Raw genomic sequence first — 27,491 nt, forward strand, 5'->3', positions numbered from 1 at the left:
GCGGAAAAGAAGCGGCCAATGGGTTAAATGAGAAGCACTCAGCTGGCCCTGAAGACCCGCCTTCTTGATATTTCTCCGTAAACCCCGGAAACGTAACTTAAAGGGACAGAGGAGGAATTTTAGGCAAAGGTTGAGACAGAGAAAACAGCTGCGAGGACGTAAAATAGAGACCTAGAGAGGAAGAGACGTAGTAAGCCAACAAACGAGCTTCGTGGAAAGACAGACTGCGCGGACGTTTTACTCACAAGACGTCCAACTACCGTCCCTAACGGCATTTAGCTTCGAAGTCTATTTTCGCCCTACGACGGCCGCTACCTGGACACCGACAACGCAGCAGCCAACACGACAGAGAGATAACAAAAAGGCCAAAATCGCAGACGACACGCCAGTTCAGGCTTCCTGGCTGTGTTTTCTTCTCTCAACCCAGCTTTTTATCTTTGGTGAGTAGGCTTCAAAATCCACTTGCCTGCTCAGCTAGCTTTCTCCTCATCCCATGCATTGTGTTAACTTTAAATATGTGTTGGAATCAGGCGATTCAGGAATTCCTGGTTGGTTGCAGCTACGTTTTTGGGGTCACCCAAATCATGATTATTTGAATTTATCCATGAATTTCGGCAAAGAATGATTGGAATCCAGCCCAAACCAGTTGATGACCTGACAGTAGCTTGTTGGGTGTAGGGGGCGTTCCCCTGCTTTGTCTGCCTTCCTCACTCTTTCTTTATGTGAGTGTGCAGTCTGCGGTGGTTAGGGACAAAGTGATAGACATCCCAATGCATCCATTATCAGTTTGAGTACCTCCTTGTGTCCAATCTAAGTGAATTTGTAAATATTTGATTTTTGTTCTTCTGGTATTTTGTGAGGATGGCCTGTGAAAGAACAGATCGACCAGACCTTGCTTGTATGGCCCTGTGCTCATTTCACATGGGAGGGAATGCTATTGCACCATGCCTGTGCACAGAGCATTGATATTCGGATGAAACCATTGCTACAATAGTTATAAAAATCAATGGCAAAAGCAAGAGAGTACATTTAGTTATTACAGTCTTGTGATGCTCAGCTGCAATGCACAGCCTCCCATTGTCTTGACAAGCAGGGCATGATGGCATTGACATACTCATTAGGCACACGTGTAGGCAGTCACACACTCTGCATCACCCATACTGCACACGTGCATGTGGGAATACTTCAGCTGTCTCACATGTATGTAAAATGATGATTTCTGCATGCATACACATATATCTGCACATTGCTTCAGCAGATCCATTTGCTAGTCTCTCTCTCTCTCTTTCTCTTTCTCTCTCTCACTCACTCTCTCTCTCTTTCTCTCTCTCTCTTGCTTGTCCTTGCATTGCTTTGACAGCCACCCCCCACCCCTCTGTCTGGGAGAAACCAGTTGGCTTTGTCCTCAGCTGAGTGTGACGTCATGCAGATCTTTGCTGTAACCAACCCTGAAGGCGAGGTGCATGTTGTTCAGCAGGCCTGGGCCTGGGCTTGCCCCATGCACAATCTCTCTTTTACTGAAGTTCTTTTCATATGAAAACACTCTGGGAAGGTAAAAAAGGCAGTGATTATTTCTATCTTCTCTGGTGAGACGAAGAAAACTTGAGTGAATTGTGGTACATCCAACACTCATTACGATGTGTGAGAGGGAGAGAACAGATGCAATGTAAATAGTCACCATTATTCATTGTTCCCTTCTCATCGTTAGCAATATATTAATCCTTAGGGAAAATGTACTTCCTGGCCACATAAATCCATCATGCTTTGTAATGTTGTGTGTTTTCATGATTATATATGAAGCCACCAGTACCTGGTTAGACTGTTTGGGTGATAAGTCACTGTACATTATGGTCAACATGAAGCTGGCTCCCATGAGAGGTTGTGATAGTCATCTGATTGTCTGAATAAATAAGGTCCAGACAAATGATGTCACAGCCACTGTCAAACATTGGCCTGCAAATAGCTCATGTTCCTTTCCTGCAATCCACTTTTATTCATGTGCAGCTCAGCTGGCAATCTCTGACACTTGAATAGCCAACACCATTCATCCTTTGGTCCCCTAAGCACAGAAGTGACTCTTGCTATGTTTGGACATTCTATATGCTACCCATATCACTTATTGCTATCTAAGTGGTTATGGTTGCTTTTATACAGCTGTGCGTTGTGTGTATGGAAAGTGGGGGGTGGCTGTTCAACGCTTAGAGCTGATGAGAGTTTGTTGTCAGCCCTCCAATGCGTCTCTGCAGGATTTGATGTCACAGATTACAGATGATTATGTGGGTTAGATCCAGTACTCAACACTGCTCTGGGGCTATATTGATCTCGAGAGTGTGTGTGTGTGTGTGTGTGTGTGTGTGTGTGTGTGTGTGTGTGTGTGTGTGTGTGTGTGTGTACGTGTGTGTGTGTGCGTGCGTGCGTGCGTGTGTGTGTGTGTACGTGTGTGTAAGCCAGTGCGTGCTGTATTTGTATTGTACTTGTATCCTTATGATATAAGGGTTTGTAAAAGCACGTATATGTCATTGTGAATAGCCTTCAGCCTTCAGCAAGAACCAGTAGTGACTGCTAGTCCAACAGGAACAATGCATCTCACTAGTCTTAAACAAGAAGAAACAAATACACTTGTGGTAGTCACTTCTACCTAATGCAGCTTTTAATTCTTTGTATCAGTATAAACATTTCTGATCCACCTTTAGTAATTCTAAAAGCTTCTGCTTTTATGCCCGCTCGGTACTAACTGGAACAGTAAACTGTGATTTTATTTATTGTAGTCGAGTAGTGGAAATAAAACGCACTTTTTTGTTTGGGGTGCTTTTTGCCAAGATGAAAGGCTGTTTCTACTATTCTGTACATCTTTTTTTTTTTTTTTTTTGCTTGGCTACCTCACGTTGCAATCATGGGTTTAAACTACTACTACTACAAGATTTTGGTCGACTCTGGTGGTTGGTTTATATAGATTTAAGTGCAATTCTTGTATAGAGTGTCACAGGAGGGATGTATTTGGACAACCTGGAAGGAAGCACTAGTGTGAGTTCCCAAGACGAACAGCCAATGGATTGTTTTACTCTGGAATATGATCATTGTTGAAAAGAATCTCTGTGGAAAATGTTTTATTCATAGGGGAAAATCTTTTTGAAACATGTATAGAATTGTAGCAGTTCAAAGCTATTGCTCTACTGCATGAATTGTTCTGCAGATGCATGACTCCAATCTTACATAACTAGCGTCACATTTCTTCTGCTTTCAGCAATAGAGATTTCTAAGAGACGTAGCATTTGATAATGGGAGTTGTATTTGTTGTCAGATATTATTGCATTGATGATGACGTGGAAGCTGATATGATTCTAGCAGAAATTGTGGTCATAGATCAGATAAAATGCTAGATAGGCAAGACCATTTTTGTTAATGTCGCTCAAGTAATGTGGCGAATTTAAACATTGGGCCAGTGCTTTTGTCCACAGTCAAAACAATCACGCTTATAAATACCTTGATGTCATCAACAGGTATGTTAACACCGAATAACAAGTTCCTCTGGTTTTCTGGTTGGAAACATTTTCTATGACATTATAACAGAACCATTCAGAATATACAACATCTGTTACCTAGTTTCAGGCATGCCATTACAGGTCGGGCCACTTAACCCACTACGAATAATGGATTATTCCTCTTTCAATTTGTGTACATTATGGGTCCTATGTTAAGCATGGTGCAAGCTGGCACTCGGTCAAGTGCAAACATCATTGCTTGTTTCAAGATGGCACATATGACACCAAGTGCCCTCACCCATTAACTAGCACATGTACTTGCGCTCCACCTGTGCTGACAGGTGCTGGTCCACCCTCACCTGGCACACATGGGGGTCTGTTTCTTCAGATGTGAATAAATAGATACCTGATGACAGCCTCTTCGTACCAAGCACCATGTTTTGGGCACTTTTTACATGCTCTTTAAAGTCCTAAATGAAGCTAAACACACCCCAAATGCACGACGCACACATAGCAGCAACCACCTGGCACCATCGCTAAAATAGAGCCCTAAAAGTGTATTCTGAATGTATAATCCTGTTTATATGACAGCAAGAGGAACGTAAATCAATTCAGTGCTGTTTGGAATAAAGGGACATTGTGAGACTGTTTTAATAATGATGGCCTCATGATTAAAAAAAGAAGAAAACAAAACAACAACAAAAACAGAAAAGCCTGATTTGGATTTTGAAATTTTGATCTTCATTTACATCCTGAGTTGGATATAGTAATGCTGGAATATTAACATTTGAATTTAGAGGTCTGGTTGCTTTTTTTGTTTTTGTTGTTTTTAGTTTAATGCACATCGTCTTTGTCAAAGCTTGTTTTAAGCACCACATGTTGTGTTCACCCTCGTGACCATAGGTATTTTTGTAATAAAGGTCCCTTGCGGGGCTCTGCACTCTTAATTACAATGAAGAACATCCTCATGGCTGCTACTGACATAATAACAGTGTCTAAAATCCAATGCTGGCAGCTTCACAAGTAAACTGAGTCTTATCGTAATGGAGGATTGTAGCTCTAAACATGTTAAGCTAAATATATATTTTATAGCTGACTGACTGTTCTACTGCAAGGAAGACTTGAACAAAGTGTGTTGGAGGGCAGATGTACGTTATCTCTTTGATACAGGTCAACACACAGCTTATCAAGCTTAGATCTATTCACGTTCTACCCCCTCTCCCTCTCGACCTTGTCTCTGTTTGTTTATGTCCATTACTCTCCGGTGTGCTGTCGTTTGTCTCGTTCTCCATCAAGGCCCTCCATCTTTCTCTGTTTTCCTCCTGTTCCTATAGCTCTCCATCTTAAGGAATCTACACGACAAGCACATGCCTTTTTTTGAATGTTGAATGGAACAATTCTTGCAAAAGTGTGACACCCACTATTGGAATCTCAATAATGCAGGTTTAAATTTTCAGTATAATTGCTAACAATCTCCAGGTAGTGGTTTGAAAATGTAACTTTTTTGTGTCAGTTATGAGAAGCTTAGATTTTTATTTTCAGTGCATCAAGTCAAATTTGCAAAATAAAGTGTGAATTTAATATGATTTGAAAAAAAAAAGACACCAGCAGCTGTGTATTTCCTTCAGGCCCGAAGGAAATAATAAGTCTCATTTCCTCTTAAAGGGTGCAGCATGGCTCAGAGGTAGCGTGGCCGTCTAGCAACCTAAGGGTCGCTGGTTCAATCCCCAATTCTCCCAGTGACCATGTTGAAGTATCCTTGAGCAAGATACTGAACCCTTAATTGCTCCTGATGGCCCTGCAACAGATTGGTGACCCATCCAAGGTGAACCCCCCTTTACACCCAATGAATGTTAGCTGGAGTAGGTTCCATCACCACCCCCCACCCACACCCACAATGGATAAGTGTTATAGAAAATGGATGGATGGATGGATCTCTTCTCAAAGAGTCTTAAAGCTGTGGTCCACAGCGGCACATTCAAACAGGACTAGACCATGCGTGTGTCTGTATGTGTGTGTGTTTGTGGGTGTGCGTGTGTGTTTTCCACAGTTCAAGCCAAAGTGAAGTGAGTGCTGTTCAGATGGAATGCATATAGAAAAAAGTGAAGCCCTGAGGCTTTTCATTTATCGTTGGGGAATATCTGTGTCTTTCTTTGTACACTTGTGGTCATTCTGTATTAGTGTCCTTTGTATGAATGTGTGTGTGTGTGTGTGTGTGTGTGTGTGTGTGTGTGTGTGTGTGTGTGTGTGTGTGTGCATGTGAGAGAGAGAGAGAGAGAGAGAGAGAGAGAGAGAGAGAGAAAGAGAGAGAGTGTTGTCAGTCTTTTGTGTCCCATTAGAATCAGGGAACAGCTGAGGCAGAAAGGTTCTTGTTTTGTTTTGTTTTTTCAAACTGCAGATGTTGAGTCCTTGGCAGAACCATTAGATAGTTGTCCATCAATACATCATTAATAAGAACCAGTTAAGGTCTATTTTTGCTAACCCTACTTAAGCACATAATCTAGTACCATTTTTGTCAACAGGTGTATCAGTTTAAATAAAAATATTCACAGTGGGCATACAGATGAAAGTTATTTTCAGGTCACAAAATACTGCCAATAGTGGGCAGATGCTAAAATTAAAAAGAAAAAAAAGTAGAAATCTAACAAAAACTTGAAAGCAAGTCAATGCATTCCTCCCTCAAGGATGCCAGAATAACAATGGAGTATTTTTCAGAAAAACCATTCAGAAAATTTCTTCTCAAATGCCAAAGGTAGGTCTGCCAGATCACCGATCCAGAACACAATCCATATCATCTCCAGGAGCACAATACTGCAATCCTCTAATTGCAATCCATCCGACTGGACACCATCAACATATACTGAGATATTGTAGTGATATTCTCCATTATACTCAAAAGAGGTCCTATGGATCCCAGATCCAGAATACGATCAAAATGATTTAACCATCTCACATGAACTAAAGCTGTTAACAATTACTGTATATCCTGCCAATGTTTTAAAATGGCAGTTTTCAACATCCAGGATCTACAAATTGATCGCGATCACTTCCAAATGTTATTGCTTGATCATCATCATGATATTTTATCCCTTTCCTCCAAATAATAATCAAAATCTAAAACAAACCCATGCTGATGATCACGTTTTCTCCTTGGCAGAGGTAAAATTATGGGCAGGCCACAAAAGATCAGTAAGCAACTATTTTACCTAATAAACCTTTTTTAGTTGAGTGTCAATAATTAAAGATGCAGTTGCAAAGAATGTACATTATTAGTGTAATTTCTTTGGTACTCATTAGGATTCTGCTGCGTGGTCATTGCTCTGCATGTAGGTAGAGACATAGGACTAAACCAAAGTCACAACTCCTGTGGTACTAAAGCTCCTCACTGACTGCTGCTTAACAATCATGTGCGTTTGTGTGTGTTGGACTGATCTCTGGATTAACCCTTGCTAGGCCTTTTTCCCTGCCCTTCACCTTGTAACACCCCCCAGACCTAAATGGATGAGCCAATGTGTGTGTGTGTGTGTGTGTGGTGTGTGTGTGTGTGTGTGTGTGTGTGTGAGACAGTGACAGTGACAGAAAAATCTCTTGTCTAGTTTGCATTAACACTGTAACGTCACTGTAAAGTTATGTTTACCCAACCATTAGTGTATTATGTCATTTCCTCTTGCGGGATGATGGACAGAGGTAAATATCCAAAAACCAGAAAAGAAAAGGATGAATTTCAAACGTGAAGAACGAGTGAAAGGAACAGAAAAGGGGTGAGGTAGAAAAGCCAGACCGTAGAAGTCAAAGCAACGGAATTCAGGGTGAAGGGCCCAGCTGGAAGGGAGGAGTGGAGAGGGAGCTTTATTTTCTGTCCTCCATGAATAGGCAACATATTTCTCTGGAACATTCCATCCTCTGAGCTGGGCCCGGATTGTCACCAAGATTCAGGGTGCCACACTCCTCCCCATCTCTGCATTTCTTCTCTTAACTGGCCTTCTTCCTGCCCATATCAGTCACTTGATTGTCCCCTTCACCTCCCATTTTTCTCATATTTCATCTGTAATATGAGCTGACATTAGTGTCCACTGTTCTGGTTAGACACTGAATAGCGTCACAGAGGAAACCACTGCCACTGTGGGTGGAAGGATTAAATATTACAACTAATCATGTTAACAAATCAAGTTAAATTGTTTATATGGCACCAAATAATACACCTACAAGCATGTACATGACTACAATGGCTTGGAAAATGTTCCTTTTTAATGAGAAGAACATAGTTCTGGGTGAGCGTGCATTTGCGTCGACAGGTCGGGCTGAGTCTTTGTAATTTATTAATTTAATTGATTGAAGCACATTAAAATGGTATTATCCATTTGTAGAGATTGAATTATCACAGTGGTAAAAATACAAGTAAAAGGTTCCACTTGAACCTGGATATCAGATTAAAAAAATGACTAGAAATAGAGAAGCATTTTGGGTATTTTTGCCACTTTTTGAGAATACAACCACTCAGGATGTGAGGTTTCAACTTAACCCCGCTCTTATATTGATTAATCACGACACACATTTAAATTTAGCTAATTTGTTTGTTTGTAAAGAGGGCCAGGTATACACACAGGAAAAATAGATTTAAAGAGACATGTCACTTCCTGGGTTTTTGAGCTTATGTGATCAACACACAGCTGGTCAAACATGCCCTCAAACAGAAAGGTCATATCAATTGATTGTTACAGTTCTCTGGAAATGCAAAGAAACCGCATGTGGGTGGGAAACAGCCTGGTATTGTGGGTGACGTTATACCACTTGAGGTAATCAGTAAAATCAGTGCTTAATTTCGGTTGTAAAATTTGTTTCCTCAAAGAAAGAAAGCCTGGCATCCAAGCTGGCATGGCCTTTGGAGAAAATGTGGCTAGTCCATTAAAGATAGAAATCTGATAATGTTATTACCACGCGGAAACAAAATAACTAATAGTACTAAATATAGAAAAGGAAGACTGAGACAGATAGCTGTAAGTTGAGACAGCTGGATTCAAATAAACACTTCAAATTTAAATCATGTCGAAAAAAATGTTAATAGCCGTTCATATTTATCTTTCAGACTCTGTTGTTTGCCAACATTGAGGTTGGGTCTTCTTGCCATGTTTCTACCGTATTGCACTGTGCACATGAATTGACTGTTTCTGTAAAACCAAATACATCAGGCAGCAATGAAATGGACGATCACTGTGTGTGTCTTCTGCTGATTACAGATTTCTCATTGTCCTCTGCTTGGCTGCTGCTGATTGCCTTCATCACATACTTCCTAAACAGTCACATGCTCCCACATAAAAATATACTCTTTTAGATTCCAATACACAAACACCAGGGTCCGTGCCTCTTTAAACATGGTCCGTATTAAACAGCCCCCCCTTCTCCCTTCACACAGAGAGACACACACACTTTCCTTTCCCACCCTTCCTCCACCTCCCCTCTTCCTCTTCTTGTTTTGTTCTCGTCCTCCCTGAGAAGGAGTTTCAATCTGACCTTGTTTTCGATATTAAAACTGGTAATTTAGAGGGGGTTCTGATGGAATTGCTGAGAGTTTTGACTCGTTAAATGCAGAGTGACGATTTTCAATTTGACGACTGTTTAAAGCTAGCTAAAACCCCAAAAGCACAGCTGGTGTCACTTTAGAGAGGGCAAGAAAAACATGGTGTGCATCTATCAGCGTGTGTGAGGCAGCACTTCACATGGCATGAAAAGTCCAACCCTAACGCTGTCATTGAGGTATCTCAACAAACACCAGCACGCACTCAAGTCAAGATTGCATCAAGGCATGTGTTTGATGGAATGTGTGCGTGTTTTCAATGCGTCTTTCTCCTCAGCTGCACTCACAGTGCCCTTGAATGGAGGATGGTCTTTCGACAAGACACACCCTTTTTATCCATATACGGAAGGCAACATGGGTTCTTAAATGAACGGAAATATGTGTGTGTTTGTGTATACTGAAACATAAGATCCTAAATAAAGTGCTGCACGTCAGAAGAAAGTCCCCTTTATATATATATATATATATATATATATATATATATATATATATATATATATATATATATATATATATATATATATATATATAATTTTTTTTTTAACAAACGTTGCTGTGAAAAGCAGCAGCTGAGCCTGTTTGACCACAGAAACGTTTCTTTCTTTCAGTCTTCCCCTGTCAGTTTATATACTGTGCTTGCCTTGTGGCATTCGTCTACATCTTTTACCACCACGCTCCCTCTCTGCCCAACCTTCACAATGCTATATTTGGAGATAGAAAGGTGGAGACATGTCCTGTTTGTCAAATCGTCTTTCTGCAACGCCTTTACTTTTCACACACTCAACAAAACAAGTGTCATCTTGAGAGCAGTATCAGTAACTACTTCCATCTGTGCATACATAGATGCATGTGCAGAGGCCTGTTAAGTACAGTGCTAACAATGCAAGGAGTTGAATGCTATTATTCCATCAAGAGCCGGTTTACTTTTCATTACTCAGAACAGATCTGTCACTGAACAGATGTAAAAGAAACCTAATTTGACTAATTGGCAAGCAAGCTTATTCTGTATATTAGTTTTAACTTCACATCCTTTAAATATACTGTATGTAAGCCTGGGTGAACATTTTGGGGGTGATGATATGATTTATGGAACATCTATGACTTTTTTCATTTTGGACATAAATGAAACCCATCTGCATTCAAGCAGCACTCAAGCATCATTCTGTTGGCCTTCAGTTTTAGAAAGTACCCCATGCTACTTTCTACTGCATGATTTTAACCCCGGTTTCCAGCTCTTTTGAGATGTCGAACATGATGTAACTCCTCTGCTCACAATGGGAGAGGATTTGATCATTTTTGTAGTGCTTTTACTAAGATGTGAAAAAAACCCACACATGTACATAGATAGGTATGTACGATGGAAAAAAGGGTATAAATGGAACTGAATATGTACAGCAGAACAACAATGGCCTCCAAAATGAAAAAGGAAAATATATCCCCCCCCCCCCCCCGGAAAATGGAGCATTATAATCCTTATGAAAGAATAATTTGTTTTATCTTGGTACGGTAGGGTTATGGAACATACTGAAGCACCTGGCAAATCTTTCCCTCCTTCCATCTTGGAATAATGCTGAGTGTCATAGATGGAAAAAGAACAGGGGATAGACTAGACATTGAGTGTCAGAAATGGAGAACTAACAATAGTTGCTTTCGCATATGAGAACTGGCACACATCTGATAAGTTCCTGATTTTCTAAATAAGGATAAAACACAACCAGGGAGGTGTGTGTTTGTGTCAGTAACCAAAGAGTCCGGGCAAAGTTGTGAGCTAAATATGTGTTCTTTACATCTTCAAGTATGTTTTGTGCACAGCAGTTTAACATATGTAATCTCCACCCACAATGTGTGTGTGTGTGTGTGTGTGTGTGTGTGTATGTGAGAGAGAGAGAGATAGAGAGATAACACATGCCCCTGCCATCACTGTGTCTACTTCAACCACCACCGTTTGAAATAGTTCTTGCTTAGTCAACATGCTGCTCCTTATTAGCACACAGATGGAATACACCACACACACGCGCGCACACACACACAAAAACCCAGCTGACGGCTACTTCTGGCACTTGGCTGATAAACTTTTTCACATGCACTTAATTTTCTATCTGTCCTCCTGCCACTGATAAGCCTCTTGCTTTTTTTTCGCTTGTGTAGGCCATGAGTGTTGTGTACTTTTCATGCTACATACAAAATGCTTGTGTGTGTGCAAACAAGATAGCAAGGGAAGGGGGGGGTGAATAGCATAGATATTTGCATCTTTACCCTCTCAAGCATTAACTCCTTCATTAACTGTTCTTCAGTAAGGAACCCACCAGTGAAAGAGGTAACAGATTATAATGTGCTTGTCAAGGACACACGTAGCTCATGTATGTAATGTTTGGCATGAATCCTCTTTGGCCGTCTTCTTTACTTCAGCAGAGCTAGGAGCAGGTGGGCGGAGCTTTGAGGCCCCCACCTTCCCCACACACACACACATACACCTTTCATTCCCTCCCCCTGGCCTATCAGAATCTCAGCCACTACAGCTGACCCCCCTTCACTCTAGCCAATCAAGTGGCGTCTCCACCACCCCTTCCCCTGTATGTCTTCACTGCTTAGTGAGCATAGCAGGCCTTTCGCTAACAGCTGAGAGGAAACCTACAGGAAGAAAACACTGCACACTCTGAAAGAGAGAGAGACAGAGAGAGAGAGAGAGAGAGAGAAAGGGTAGGATACCAAGTCGAAAAGGAGGGGCATCGAGAGTTGATAGAGGAAGAGATGAGAGGGTGAGGGAGAGAATGAGTGGGAGGAGAGGAAAGGGGGGAATGCCAGCATGTGAAGTGGCTTTTGTATTCAACAAATATTGGAGGGGCGCGAATGAGTGAAAGGAAGAAAAAGGGAGGGAGGGAGGGGGGCTAGAGAGAGAAAATGACGAGCGGGAGCAGCTAACGGGTGGGGATGAGAGTTGTTGATGGGTGTTTGATTTGTGTATGTGTGTGATTGAGGGTGGAGAGAGAAGAAGACAGGGGGAAAACAAGAGAAAGTAGGGGGGAGAGAGAGAGAGAGAGAGCGCTGGAGCAGGCTGTTGGGCCCCCCTGATAAAACAAGCAGAGCAACTGGAATTATCACTTGTCTTTCTCACCATTCAGGAGGAAGTAAGCAAAAGGGAGACAACAACCGAAGAGCAGAGAGAGAAAGACAAGGCGGCCTGACCCAGTGAGAGGACCAGAGGAAAGCCAGCAGACAGCATAGAAGGAGGAAGACGGAGGCAGGCAGTCTAGGGAATTTGTGAGAGGGTGAGTGTCACAAGTTCTCCTGCTGTCAAGTGTACTAATGTTAATAATTGCCGTCATATTGTCAGCTGGGTTCGGTTGACTCCATGTCTCCTAAAATGGCCTCATGAAAGACAGATAGAGAGAGAGAGAGAGAGAGAGAGAGAGAAATAGGCAGGCAGACATATAGACAGACAGAGAGAGGGTGAGCCAGAAAGGGACCCCGTGTCAAACAGCATTCTCAGCAACTATGTCACTGAGCCAGCTTAGTTTAGATGGCCATGACTCCCCTGCATGGGTATTGTGCTTGTGCTTGTGTGTGTGTGTGTGTGTGTGTGTGTGTGTGTGTGTGTGTGTGTGTGTGTGTGTTTGGTGTAACACTGTCTCACTCAGAGGTTTACCAGTTTCAATCAAACCTATCCCTCTCCCTCAAACATTTCTTTTCCTTTTTTTCCTCCCTGCCTGTCAGTCTTCTTCTGACACGCGCACACACACACACACGTCTGTCATTTCATCCACTTGTCCTCAGTGACACTAGATGCCTCCTTCCATCTAATCAACAGGTGATTGCTTGCAAGAACATCAAGCAACTTTTTCCATATGAGAATATGCACATACAAGTGTATGAAATTTTGTCAGGGAAAGCACAGGCCTCCGAGCTGCCGGGGTGGGGTTTAGGTAAACATAAGACAATCAAGGCATTTTAAGGAGGCTGCTGACTTCTTACTGATACAATCCCACCTCTGCTGAGTGTTGAGGGTGGGCACACAGGAGCTAGAGATTAGCTTTTATCTAAAAGACCCCAGATGAATGCTTAAAATAGTCAATGACAGGGTGGAGAATCAACCCAACCCAAGATCAAAATGCTTATAAACTTCTGCAATGGCTCCTACCCTTTCGCCTTTTCTGATTATTATATGTCTCAGTGTTAAGAATGACAAAAGCCACAACCTTACTTTTAAATTGAGATTGACAGTTTCCTGTCATTTGTCTAAGTGTGACTTCTTAATTGAAACTTTAAACTGCTTTAAACAAATTAAAAGGTATACCTGAAATATTCGTTTCAGGGTACAGTCAGAAATATCATCCAGCCAGGTTCTAAAACAATAGAAATACTTTTTCAGCGATGATAATATTCTGCAAAGGGGAAAAAATATATTTAAATGGATAAAACCTCTCCTCATTTTTAAAGTTTGCTGGATCTTTATGGTCTTACCTGTATAAATCTAACATGGCATGAATAAAATTTGAACATTATTAAGAAAAATAATAAAATCTTCAAGCTGATAATTGAGTTGGCAAATCCATGTAAATACTTTTTCCTTCAAAAAATTCCAAGTGGTTGCTGACTGAAGTAATTTTCAAAAAGGATGCTGTATGAAAATAGAAAAGGTTTTGAATATCCAATGTTTTGTATGTTTGTAGCATGTAGGTGTTGTGATGAGTGTATGCAGGTCAAAGGTCAGCTTGTATTCTTAGCCTAGGGTGCTGCTGTGAACTCTGCCCTTCACCCCCATACATCTTACTGAGCTCTGGTTTCTAGGGCAGAGCCGTTAGCATACCTGCTAATGACAAGTTTGTGTCTGCTTCAGTTGTGTGTGTGTGTGTGTGTGTGTGTGTGTGTGTGTGTGTGTGTGTGTGTGTCTTTCCACCAATGTGTAGTTTAAACCGAGTTACGTGGTCTGAACTGTACTTTAGATTAACAGCATGTGTTTCCACTCCTATGACGGATGGGTATCTTAGTCTAACAAGTTCTTAATAGATTGTTCAGTGGAATGGTATGTATGAGGGCATGGTTCAGCTTCGTCCTGGCTCTGTCTTCATCCCAAATATCTTCTCTCAACTTCTCTTTCATGATATCATTAAGTGCCTCTGTGCCCCCTCTGACCCAGGACTGCTAGCCTTTGCCCTCGTGGCCAGAGACTTCCTTGGCCTAAAGGCTCCTCACACATTCAAAGAAACACACAATGGTGCTTATGTACAGACTTGTGCGCATTCTTCTGAAGTCACAGACCTGCACATATTTCATCAGCCGCTAAATACCATCCTTGAAATGAGAAATTGAAAGCCACAGTACCTTCAGGTTACACGATCCTGGAAAACAGTGTTAAGGTTTCTAGATTCAGCTGCTTAGGATAAAATCTACATACCTAACACTCGTTTAATTTGGAATGGGAATCATCCACTGGCTCTGAGTTGTTGAATCCATTGTATTGTCGGCCTTTGAGTTTAGCAATTTGTTTTAATAATGATAACTTCATAATAATAGATTTTATTTATAGAGCAGTTTTCAAAAGACTTAGAATGCTTTACAAGATTAAAAGGCAACAAGACAAAGACATAAAAAATGGATGTAAAAGGTCTAAAATGAAATGTAAACCAGATAAAATGATTTAAAGGATATTTGAAAGGCAAGTAAAACAATGTCTATAAAAGTCTGGGTTTGTTTTTTTTTTTAAACTGGGATTTAAAGGAAGATATGGAGCTGGTCGGTCCGATCTCCTCAGGGAGGCTGTTCCAGAGAAAGGAAGCCATCACCAAGAAAGCCCCGTCAGCCTTAGTACTCAGCCTGAACTATTCAATTCTGAGCAAACCCTTGGTTTAGGACATTAGGTTGTGAGCTTGAGCGTATGGTGTTAGAAGGTCAGTTAATAGTGTTTGTATATTTTTGTGTGTTGCGAAATGATGTCACCCGTGTGAGTTTGCAACAAAGAGTCACATCAAAGGGGAAGAAGGGCATCTCTTCATTCATTTCAGGACGGAAGATGACAACAGTTGTAATTGGCAATACCATCATTTCCAGTAAGTTTAAAAGCAGGAACAATATGCTGAAACATCTGTCTGTGCAACAGGGTCCTAAATGCCTGGAGTACCATGTATTTTGAAACTGAGAGTGCCACTGCAGCAGCATGTCAGTCACTGAGGGTAAAGAGCTTTTATCCCATATAGCATGACGTTACCATCAGACAGACAGGCTGAACTTATGTTTTTTTTAATTCACTTAGAAAACTCAAATGAAATCAGATGCACTAGAAATATTCTAAGATGAGATTCACACAGAAAATTGATCAGGAATCAATGATAACTCAACTAGATATTCGTATCAATGATATCTCATAAATATTTTACATTTCTAAATGAAATAGTTTCTTTAACAGCTATCATATTGTTTTGATTTCTGGAATTATAATAATCTTTATTTCATGTCTGTGGATCCCACCAATTACATTTTCTCTTGAATGAGATTTTTTAAAAAGTATTAACTTGATTACTTTTATGAAAACACCTTGGTCTATACATTTTTCATCCCATCACACAGGTCATGGTCAACACTTTACGTCGTCTTTACATCATTAGGTTTCTGCGCCAGATTAGCCCCTCTTATTGTTTTTCAACGTTTTAAAAATTCATACGTCTTTGTTTTCCTACCCTTTCCTTTGTGTGTGAAAATAGAACAAATTCTAAATGTGAGTAAACCAGAACTAGCCTGAGTTAATTCATTAGCTATGTGTGTGGGGGTTTCCCTAACCAAAAATATTTTTGGGCCCTGTAATTATATGGCTATAAAGTTAAATCTGACTACCAGATATAGTTTTGTTGGTGCAATCATATACTTATTCTGCTTTTTGCAGCTTTTCACAGAGTCGGTAAATCATCCAGTGGAACTTTTTCAATAAATGACACTTCACAAGGTTTTTTTAATCAGAAACTTTTCATCAATTTGAACAGAAGGCTGCCAATTGGTTAGGCTTCATGTATTTTTAGTCTTGTGAGCTAACAACTCTCAAAGTGGTTATGCGGCCATGAGCACTTTGAGTCAGCCCTGACACTGGAAAACACAACCTGCCCCTGCTGTATTTATACCTTCCCCAAGGTCTTCATCTTTGCAGTAGTCTCTCTCATCCTCTCTCCCTGTCGCTTTCTCCATCTCTGCAAGTCATTTCTCATTCCGTTGCCTCTCATCTACCTTACACATCCTTCTGAGTGATTTCTTGTGAGTCCATTTTCCAGAGATGCATATGATTTGCAGCATCTTCATGACTCAAGCAGTCAGGGAAATAAGAGATAGGTTTTGATGTTGATTCTTTTCTAAAAAAATAGTAATAGGAGAAACAGCTAATATTATCAGTGCTAAAACGGGGAAAAAAAATCTATGAGATTAAAGGAGGTGTATTTGCCCATCTTGGCTAAATCACAAAGATACATGGAGATACATCATAAATATCCTGGGTTGCAATGAGGTCATTGTTAAATCAACAGATGTTTTTTCATTTCTTGCCTGTTTGGGTAGTGTGCTTATCTGTGCAACTATAACGGGCATTGGACAAATTTGATTGGAATGTTTGATCAGATATAGGAAATTGTTTTCTAAGTGAGCTGGTGAGTGTCACAACAGCAGTTAACAAAGCATTACTGTGACAATCGTTCTTACCTCCTAAAACAAACACTTGAAAAGGGCTGGGCAGTGTCAGCCTGATTCCTGCTTTGCTAGTTTAAAAATAAGGATGGAAATCAAGTGGGACCCAGCACAGAGCCTTTGGGTGCTCCCAGTGAGCTGTGACATGGGCAATAACTATAAATACTCACAGCTGACTCCTCTCCCATTCTTTCCCATCCCCCACTCCCTTTGGCTGACCCTGGACATGAGCCCCAGGGACTCCACCTGCCCTCAGGCGGGGAAATAGGAGGTGGTTTCTTGCATCGTGGTAATTTGACTAATATAAACCGCTCCTTGTTTCATCTTTCTTGTGTCACTTAGAAATTAAATGTTTAATGACTCTGTAAAATGGTAATCTGATGTCTGTGTTAACTGTGACAGTCCTGGATTAACATAAGGGAGTCCCACACCCTGAGAAATATCGACCTTAGGCAGGCAAAATACATGAAAAGTCAGGGAAAAGAAAAGAAAATATCAGGCATTGCAACAGTTTTTTTTCTTTGGTAGCCAACAAATACAGCAAATCAGGTCCATCTTGGCTGAATAAAAACATTTGGTTGTTTTAATGTGCACTTGTAAATCAACGTACTTTGCTAAAACTATTCTTTTCAGTGCATGCGTATGTGTGTGTACAACCTCAGTTTCCCAAATGTGGCAGTGTGTTACTGCGTTATCACCATATGTCATGTGAGTAATTGCAGGTGACAGAAGGTTAATGCGCTCCATTGTCTCAGAGGTACACATGTAATACTGCAGTAGCGTATATAATCAAGTTATAATGAATGGTCGGGACGGTGGGATCGATCCGTCTGCATCTCTCTCTCCCTTCTCAGTGCAACCAAAGGCCTAATTGTTCAGAAGATTGAAAAAAGTTTGATTTCAGAAAAGATATTAAATGCAACACATGCTCATCAAACAAATTTTGACAGGACAGCAGTTTAAACCCCTGATGTTTGACAGATGTTGTGCAGCTCCATTTCCACCATAAAACTAATTTTCCTTTTCAATGCAGAGGAAAGTATATTTCCTGTTTTCTCGAAGGTTTAGTGTTTCCTCTTGCTTTATCTTTAGGCCTACATCAAATGTCTTCATTTATATGTCATGATGATTCAAAAGGAAATGCATGAAGTTCAAGTAACTGGTTGATGAAATATAGATCTAAAGATGAAGGGTTTTTCCTACTTTGTTGAATAATATAGGCATAATCAAAGAACCAATCAGATTAAAAACACGTCTTATCTGTAAATTTTACATTTCAAACTTTGACTTGTCTAAACGCTTCATAAGTGTCCTATAAGTAGCCTGTATCTTTTATCTAGATGTACCCACCTTATGAAGAACTAACATTTTGAGTTTGGATATATTTCCTTGGAGGAGCATCTTACATCTTTACCCCTTCATCCCCCCTTCACACACCCCCCACCCCCAACACCCCCCGCCTACAATCTTTTTCTCTTCTCTCTTTTCTTTCTTCCTCTTTGTGGTCAAGTACAAAGAAACTGTTATCCTTGGGCTACTTGTTGCCACGGCAATGGCTCACTGTGACATCCCCCCAAGCACATTCCCAAGTTCTGGTCCAAGTGGGTTGCGAAATGGCCCGCTTCTCTAGGCCTTATCCAATTTTGTGCCAGTTTGGCATAGTGAATAACAATTCTCCGGTCTAGAAGTGGCTTCTCTATTAGTGATAGTTGGCCCAGAGTGTTTGTGTTTCTGTGTTCAGAATCTGTCCCTCAGAGGACCTGTTGAATAATGAGATTTTTGTGTATTGATCAGCTGATTGATTTGTCCTGCATTTTATGGCAGTAACAACGATCATTATTACTCTTGTAGCTGAGTTGTTTGCACAAATTGCACATTATGATTCCATGTAAGCGAGTGTGATTTGAGATGTCTGTGTTTATCTTTGTTTTGCTTCATTTATGCCAGTAACAGCTGATTTTTTTAATTTCAATTTGGGTCCATTCCATCTTCATAAATACTATATCTCCGTAACGCCCTGAGTGAATGCCTTCAGATTTGGTATACGCTTAAACAAAGGTGAACTGATTATGTTTGGTTTCAATGGTGCTTTGTCCTTCTCTGCTCATCCAGTTTCCCTACTGACTGTTGCTTTATTTTTATTTTTTTCAGGGATTCTGGGTGGAATGATCCTGCCATGATGTCACAGTCATTCAGTAGCCCACGCCCAGGTGACCAGGGTGGGCGTATCTGGCTATCAGCCAATCACAGATGGAGTCCCACTAGAATCACTTCTGGTTCATCCTCAGAGGCACTTTCTCTCAGGAGCCTCCAGCATCACTGACATGCATTTTCAGTAAGTTTTAGAAGTCAAAATGGCAATATAAGTCATTTAATTAATTCATGTTTTAGTGTGATTGTAATTTCTCATCTTTTCTCCTCAGGCCATAGTTCCTGTGCCCTTCTTATCGTGGTTCCCTCAGAATCCTATTTTATGATTACTTATTGTGGGATGCTGGTGTCATTCTGTGGCAGCTGCCATGGAGATAGATGCATTCCTGTAGTAGGCTATTTTGGACACAACTCCCAGATGTTGTGCCAGATGCAATGTGTCCACACGGGCAGAATTAGACAAGGACAGGCACAGAGGTGAGCTGTTGATCTCCGATCGATATGTCTGTCTCTCTTTACTGTGAATGCATTGTTTGAACAGTCATGTAAAAATACTGAAAACCTCACAATTTAACTGTGATTTTACCCCATACAATATATTTCAGGTATGATAATATATCTATACAACAAAAATTGCCTAAAGAAACATAAGACAGTATACTTTTTTGATTCAATTTAATCTATGAATGCATTTAAAGGAGCAGCTAAGCAACACACAAAATTCAGTAAATTCACTTTTCAAACAATAATGACAAATTGTGACATAAACATGTTAAGTAAATAGTTTTATTTTGTTTTGACTATGGTATTTTATTTATATCAAAATTCTCAGCAATTTGATTTCAAGCAATACAACACAAGTGTTCGTCAAAGACACTCTTAATTGCAGTTGCATTTAGATACTCTGATTATGTTATTGCCATATTTGCCAACTGATCCTATATTTCCCCTCATATCAAGCATTGTACTAATCTATTTAATAATGGTAGTTTTTGTATTACCTTTCATCCTAAATGGTATTATTATCTTCTTTCCTCAGGTGCTGTGCAGCTCAGTTTTGTGATTCACACTGGACGACCGTAATGCAGCAGGAACTATAGGACTTCCTGTTCCTGTGGATCATCTTGCTCTGCCCTGTGACACTTTGAGGATCTACTTGACCCTGTTGCACAAACGTTTGTCAGTACTCTCATCCTCCAGTAAAGCAACCATGCGGCACATTCATGTGGAATTAGCCCACAAAAAGGCTCCACTAGAGCTTCCAGCCCAGGAGGGAGACCTGCCTCCTCCTGCAGCCCCAACAAAGGGCCTGGACCCTGGAGTCAGACATGGGGCACCCAGGCACTTTGGCCAGGAAGAGCTGCGGCTTCAAAAAGTCTACCAGCTTTCTATTTTCTCCCAGTTGGGGGGATTTTCTACCTCCACAGAATCCCACGCTGATACCCAACAGAGGCCTGTCAGATTGGGTGTGAAAAGGGGATTAGAGGAGCCTCAGTTGACTCACAAGCGCCCCCATGTGGGCGACTCCACAGACCGGGAGGTGTTAGAGGGAGAGGTGCTTTGTGGGCCAGCAACTACACCAGGAGTTGGGATGGGAGTATTGATGGGTTCTGGGGGGCCTGGTTCTCTATATTCTTGCACACAGATGGAGCACAGAGACTCAGAGGGAGGAGTGTCACCCAAATCTCCACCCCTCTCCCCAAGCCACAACCCCTCGAGACGCCCGACGCAGCACAATCACGACAGGCCCATTCCAGATGTACTGGCTCCACTTTCACCTAAATCACCCCCAATGGTTGACCCACATGGGCATCTCTATGACCAGGGCCATTCTCTCGGAAGCTCAGCCAGAACTGAGACACCTAATGGGGGCCGCACACCCACCTACACACAAGGAAGCCCTGGGAATGAAAGTAATGGCACATCTGGAGGTCAGCCCAGCCCCCACTTTTATGAGATGTACACATATGAGACTCCAAGTCCTGCCAGCCCCACTAGCCCCCCAGGTCCCTTCTCCCCTCCACACCACACAGAACTCCAGGAACCAGGGGAGGCCACAGAATGGGAAGTTGGACTTGAATCCTCCCCACCTGAGCGAAGTGCCACCCAGGCTGCCTCCTCATCTCATGGCCTGGCCTCCTGGGAGAAGACTCCCAACAGTAATGGCCACCGTCTCTCCTCTGGAGGCCACTGGCCAGCTAAAAAGAGACTGTTGTCCCCGAGTGACACGGGGGAGTCATGTTCAGAGGACGAGGGACCCTCCACCTCTAAGAGGAGCAGGCTGTCATTACTGGCACCAGGACTGGGCCCAGCCTCATGTCGTAGCACAGACGCTAAAGCTGCCCCTTACTGGAACCACCTTCTTCCCTCTGCATGGGACCGCCCTAAGGTCAGCACACACACTCACACACACACAAAAGAACACATGTTGAAATGAATGCACACGTCATACATCTGTATCGTATATGAATAAAATAATCTTAGCAGGACTCTGCTCTGTGCAAGCTAATTTCAAGCAGGTAAACATATCCCTCTACTCTGCCAACAAATATCAGTTATGATACAACTTCAAAAATGGCAAAAAGATTCATCATATTCAGTATTACTGGTTTGCTGCATTATGCTACTTGGGATAAGTGCCTCCCAGTGGTTATGGATATCTCCAGTATGTAGCAGATGAAACAGAATATTCCCATGAATTAAATACAAACAAATGCAGAATAAACAATTAGGGAGAAATGTCTTTTCTTTTCTGACCAGGTGATACTGAATAATTGCCATGAGGAGGTTTAATTGGAATCTAAATGAAATAGAACAGAGCACATGTTTCCTATGCGTATTTGCTGCATACTGTATTTCCATGCAAATACCACACCTTTAGAGAGAGAGAGAGAGAGAGAGAGAGAGAGAGAGAGACAGAAAGGAGAAAAATCACACACACCCTATAAACGGTACATCTACATGTTTGAATACAGATTAAAGAATCATGGTGGTTGATGGTAAGACATCAGTTGACAGTAATGGAAAAGAAGCAGAAACCTAAAAAGAAAAAAAAAACGAAGAAAACTAATAGTAAAAGTGATAGATGAAGTCGAGGCCAGCTTATTATCATGCCACACTGGAACAACCCGAGTAGCTCCAGAATAAAGCCCATTGAGGGAGCGTCCATTGTTCCCTCTCTGAGTGAGTTGTGTCTCTCATACACATGTGCACACACAGAAATGCACACATACTGGTACATACATGCTCATACATCCTGCCTAAAAAATGGTTCTGGAAGTGAATTGGCCATTTCTGAACACAAGGAAGGCCAGAAAGAGCTTTGAGTGTGTGTGTGTGTGTGTGTGTGTGTGTGTGTGTGTGTGTGTGTGTGTGTGTGTGTGTGTGTGTGTGTGTGTTTGTGTTTTGTTAGATTATTGTGTTAATGGTGACAATAGGGTTGACTAGTGAGATGGTCATAGAGTGGTGGGATGACTGTGACCAAAGGGGTTTAGTCTATATGTGAGGGGAGCACAGGGTACACCAGACGGATGTAAGAAAGACACAAGAACACAAAAAAGGGAACGCAGAGGGAAGTGGTAGGAAGAGTTAAACTTATACTGGTTACAATGTGTAAAGTAGGGTTTTTTTGTAAATAAAGAGGTTGACAATCTAAAGGGAAAGACTGTAAAATTTTCTAAAATGTCCCCTGTAGTTTTGATTGAATATGACGATGTGACAAGGCAAAAGTGACAAAGACCTACATGACCACGGGTCAGCTAATACCAAGAAGCTAACCATGAAAGAAGGAGAGGACGAATGGCTCGCAAGTAGTGTAGGGTTTGCCAGTGGTCGGTCTTCTGACAGTTGGGTGACCTTTACGATGAGCTGTGGCGTGGAAATGGGGAATATTTGTACGGGTGATGTAACGTCCAGTAGTCAGTGGCCAGTAAGTAAAACGACAGGTGAAATACACTGAAATTTCACAGAAACACACCAACACATTATTCTCTCTTACAAACTAGTTGGAATGTGGGAATTTTTGTTTTATGTGTGATATGTTTCAGTATGTTTAATTTTGTTTCCTGACCAGAAATTTTCAAAGCGTATTTCAGAAGTGAGATGCTATTTGGACATTTCTAATTTACCTTTTTTACCAATCTTTTTGTTCAGACTGCTACAGACTGCACTAGATCAGGGAGGCGACTCAAGAGTGGAATACGTCTGAAAAGGTGAGTACTCCTTCATGTGTTTTGCAAAGTTCCTCAGAAAATATCAAAAGAATGCAACTAAAGGGGATTAAAAGTTTTGAAACTTGTGATTGGATAGCCATTCAGTGTCAGATTGCAGTAAAATAAATAGAGGGAAGAGATTAGAGTTGAGGTAGGCTGAATGTTATTCCAAATTAAAGGGTTTTGTGTCTGGACTTGAATATCCAGACACACTCAGGTATGGGACATGATAATTAAGTCAAAATTAGTGTAATCCTAACCACTAACCACTGGTCTCTTTTCTTTGTGGTCATCTTCAGTCGACAGCTGCGCAGCGGCAGACACACAGAGAGCAGGCCCTCTGCACGCGGGCCCTCATCTTCCATCAGCAGATCACTTCTTGGCAACTTTGAGGTAAACTCAGTGGACCAAACATGTTTCTTAAAGACCCAGATGCAATTAAACATCACTAGATGTAAACTTTAGGTGCTGCAGGAGAACCTTCATCTTGCATTTCTGGCATATGTCTCAAAGATCAATTTTAAGTCTTTACATAGAAAATCCTTATCTTTTCTTTCCTGCTTACCAGAAGAGTTCTTAAATTCTCTTGAGAGACTGAAATATTTATGACAGAATTGAAAACCCATGACAATGGAAATTGTTGTTTTGGAAGAAGACAAACACTAGTCTTCTTAATGTCCAAATGAATGAAGACTACAAGATAAAAACGCAGATATCACAAATATACCACATACAGTATATCATTTAAATGTTGTTCTTTCTAAAGAACTAAAAGTAGGGTGTTCCGTTCCAAATCTAAATTCCTCTTCATGACTCTTTGTCCTGTTTCCTCAGGAGTCCATACTGAAGGGACGCTTCTCTCCTTCAGGCCGCATCGAAGGCTTCACAGCAGAGATTGGTGCCAGCGGCTCCTATTGTCCACAGCATGTTACCTTGCCAGTGCAGGTTACGTACTATGACATCTCTGAGCACAGCGCGCCCTCCCCCTTTCTGGTCAGTCTTTGTGCATGTGTGTGTGTGTGTCTGCTAGATTAACGTTTGTCTATCGTAGTGATGCACAGATCAGCTCTGGCATCTTCCAAATCCGTGTGTATGCTTAAATCATAACCTGCCACACATACCTGAAGGAATCATTTTCTCAAATTTGTGACAGTCACCTGCCCATATGTGCATGCTCGGACGCGCCACTTCTTCATTGTTTTAAAATTGATGTTATGAGCGTGAGACACTGTGTAAAAAGGTCAGTTAGGTAGCTGTTACACATGCGTATAGCACGCACCAAATGGAACGGTCAGTCAGTCACAGCTGGATTATTTCACCATCCCCGACCCATCTGTTATTGATCAGAATTTTATTTTTATGACCTGACCTGCTGGATTTGTGAATGCAATCCGTGCGTCACTAGTGGGGCTAAAACAATAAACCGATGCACGTTGCCATGAATTTTGTTTGAAAGTATAAAATACTATAATGTACCTGATATCAGAACTGTCAGCAGAGTGCTTAAGGTGTACCAGAAGGGTAGTAAACCAGAAGGTATTCTTTTAGTAGTACGTGGGCAGACATCCAAGGGGAGTACTGAAGTACTGAGGAAGCTCTTCTGGTTAAACTGTACTTTGAACTCATAAATAATCATATGCTATACAGTATAAGAATACCAAAAGAAGGCAGGATCAACTGACCCTGTCTGCACATTTAGAACCTCGGGCAGGGGCCATTTTTCTGCTCTAGACCTGGCTGAATACTAAAGGGGACAGAGGTTTTGAAATAGGAGCTCAGATTCTCTGGAACTCCCTGCATGACAAAATAAGGCAGGCTGAGTCATTTTAGTACTCTTTTTTGCAAAGTGTTATATAAATAAGTGTTATATTCATAAATATTATGATGATTTTATTTAGTGCAACTTAAACTGATGTTAAACCATGTCTGCTGTTATTGTGGAGCATTTGGAAACCAGCTGTTCTCTCGCTCTTTTTTTAAGCTTTTGAATTGCCACGTATAAAAGTCGGTTGTGCGTTCTCTTTTGAGTCAGTTCGTCAACTCCAAATTGGTATTGTACATAAAACGATTCCTTGTGTTGCTGCATTTGCAATTGCAGCATCATACTTAGGTTCGCGTCTAACTGCTTTCATTTATGTTTTATGAGTTTATGATACGCTATTAGTTCAACACGCAGAAATTCAACAGATGTGTTTCATTTGTTCAGACCTGAAATTAAAATGACTTTGGTAATGACCTATCCAGATTTAAAGCTTTTAACTGTTATCTGCCATTAAAATGTACCAAATAGTAAGAGTTATTTTTACATTCAAGCAATTCAGGGGGTTTAATCAGCATAACTCTCCTACACAGGGGGTGATATCCCTTGAGCCTCTGGGAAAGAAAGGATACAATATACCCAAAGCAGGGACCATTCAAGTGGTAAGTCTGTCTTCTTTTGCTCTTGTATCCTCACTTCACCAAAGAAACTTAATACACACACACACACACACACACACACACACACACACACACACACACACACACACACACACACACACACACACATATATATGGAATATTTCAGTATTTGATATCCCTATTCCAGTTGAGCTAAAAACCAACCAGTCTTATTTTTACTGTTTGAAATGCTAATTTATACTGATGTCTCTTCTTAGACCTTATTTAATCCTAACAAAACTGTGGTGAAGATGTTCCTGGTGACCTACAACTTCAGCGACATGCCCGTCAATCACATGACCTTCCTGCGCCATCGTATCTTCCTGGTGCCTGTAGAGGAGGAGGTTGAGGGAAAAAATGAAAAGTTATCTCCAGGAAGCAGCGTGATAGACAGGAAGAAGATTCTCTGCTACCTGATACATCTGAGGTATATTTGGAGGTTTTTAGTAGCTTCTTAATTAACTATGTCACTGCTCCAGCAAATGACAGATATCTTTTTCTGTATTTTGCTAAAACATTTTTGTTTGTTTTTTTATATTTTAACCCAGATTCCAGAGCTCTAAATCTGGAAAGATCTACTTGCACAATGATATCCGGCTGCTATTCTCCCGCAAATCCATCGAAGTGGACACTGGGATCCCTTATGAGCTGAAATCTTTCACCGAGGTGCCAAGAAACCCTAAGTACTCCCCCCGTGTGTGAGCCCACTCCTTAAACCCCTCCCCAAACAAAAACATCACCCATCCTGTGCTTCCGGGTGAGGAGGGAGGGAAATGGACAGAATGCTAGAATGATGGACAAAAAGAATGGACACAAATACATTATAAGACTTAAAAGAAACATGCCACACACCCACAAGACACACATGATAAACATATGATACAGTGTTGTCCCACCAGAATATAGAATCCTGCAACAAACAGTAAGTCAAAACAAATTTGTTTCAGAAAGTGTCTGTCAAACCAAACAAACTTGGCATTCCTTGTAACTTCATGGAGAATCTTAAAAGTACAAGATTGAATATTAGTGTAGAAGCAGGCCAGCATGCAGGCAAGCTATAGAAGGACTTCTACAAACCTTCAACTGTACAAAGAAATGCGTGCGCGCATGCGCGCACACACACACACGACTGAAAACAGACTGACAAGACTCATGCACAGCACATACCACACACAGCGCGGCTGAAACACTCTCTGAGTTCAATGTAAACATGCATGCCTTGTGACTTAAACACCTGAGTTTTCCTCGAGTGCCGTATTACACTGTCCTTCACTCTGCCTGCAACTGTCTCATTGCCCTGGACCAACAAATGTACCTCTTTAAGTTTGGGTTTGACAAAAAAGCCACAATCAATTAGAATGTTATTGATTATGGAGTGAAATAGATGTTTACCCCACACATACACACACATCTTTCACATTTGTGTGAGCAACCAAGAGGAGATGAGCAGAAACAAAACCACTAGTGAAAGGGCTGAAAAGCATCTTGATCTAGAGTCAAATCCATTGACATAAAAAAATATAAGATTTGACAAAACTTTGGAATTCTGATTGAGAATAAATATATGTTGTAACCATTTCACTTGTAATGGTATAGACCACTGTGTAGGGTCATACCATTTTCATGAAAAACAGGGGAAACCAGTACATTTTTATGTAGCCAGACTGAGGGACACTGTGCTATTTTTTTTTTTAAGCAACTTTTAGTTGTTGTTGTTTTGTTTTTTTTTAGATTCTGTTCAGAGCAGTCTGATATGGGAGCAGAAAAATGAAGAAAAACACGCTGTAGTATTTTTTTAATTTATGTTATTTCGCAAATGTCTTAATAAGCAATATGCTGCACAAAGTAGAGTGTGTTTTTCAGCCGGACGACCTTTCTCTGTGAAGGGGAGGAGACAGACAAAGCAGAGACTTGAGAGTGAAGAGGGAAGATATGTGGGGAGGGATAATGCGGGAGGGATGGGTGGTAGGG

At 41.1% G+C, this 27,491-nt stretch overlaps 1 protein-coding gene across 6 annotated transcripts; it reads left to right on the top strand.

Moving 5' to 3' along the window:
• On the top strand, positions 1-27,469 carry atosb (atos homolog b). Of its 6 annotated transcripts, none has more exons than XM_086206672.1 (11): positions 1-440; positions 12,180-12,326; positions 18,871-19,054; positions 19,143-19,347; positions 19,910-21,259; positions 23,023-23,081; positions 23,381-23,474; positions 23,916-24,074; positions 25,434-25,502; positions 25,739-25,947; positions 26,069-27,469. In XM_086206672.1, the coding sequence occupies exons 5-11, from the start codon at positions 20,081-20,083 to the stop codon at positions 26,220-26,222; spliced, it is 1,923 nt and encodes a 640-aa protein (XP_086062798.1). In that variant the 5' UTR covers positions 1-440; positions 12,180-12,326; positions 18,871-19,054; positions 19,143-19,347; positions 19,910-20,080; the 3' UTR covers positions 26,223-27,469. The 6 variants fall into 6 exon arrangements, with proteins under 6 accessions (XP_086062798.1, XP_086062803.1, XP_086062802.1 ...); XM_086206676.1 differs by lacking the exon at positions 1-440 and adding an exon at positions 1,396-1,459; XM_086206675.1 differs by lacking the exon at positions 1-440 and adding an exon at positions 11,651-11,757.
• The last annotated feature ends 22 nt before the right edge of the window (positions 27,470-27,491 follow it).

This window comes from Aulostomus chinensis, chromosome 6 (assembly GCF_037954235.1).
Source record: "Aulostomus chinensis isolate RoL2024-O1b breed Wild chromosome 6, RoL_Achi_v1.0, whole genome shotgun sequence".
Lineage (NCBI taxonomy): Eukaryota > Metazoa > Chordata > Actinopteri > Syngnathiformes > Aulostomidae > Aulostomus > Aulostomus chinensis.

Excerpts from the sequence above, each read along its gene's own strand:
- atosb (XM_086206672.1), top strand. The coding sequence starts at position 20,081 with ATGCGGCACATTCATGTGGAATTAGCCCACAAAAAGGCTCCACTAGAG. Across the intron at positions 21,260-23,022 it reads CTGCATGGGACCGCCCTAAG|ACTGCTACAGACTGCACTAG; the intron begins GTCAGCACACAC and ends CTTTTTGTTCAG. Across the intron at positions 25,503-25,738 it reads AAGCAGGGACCATTCAAGTG|ACCTTATTTAATCCTAACAA; the intron begins GTAAGTCTGTCT and ends GTCTCTTCTTAG.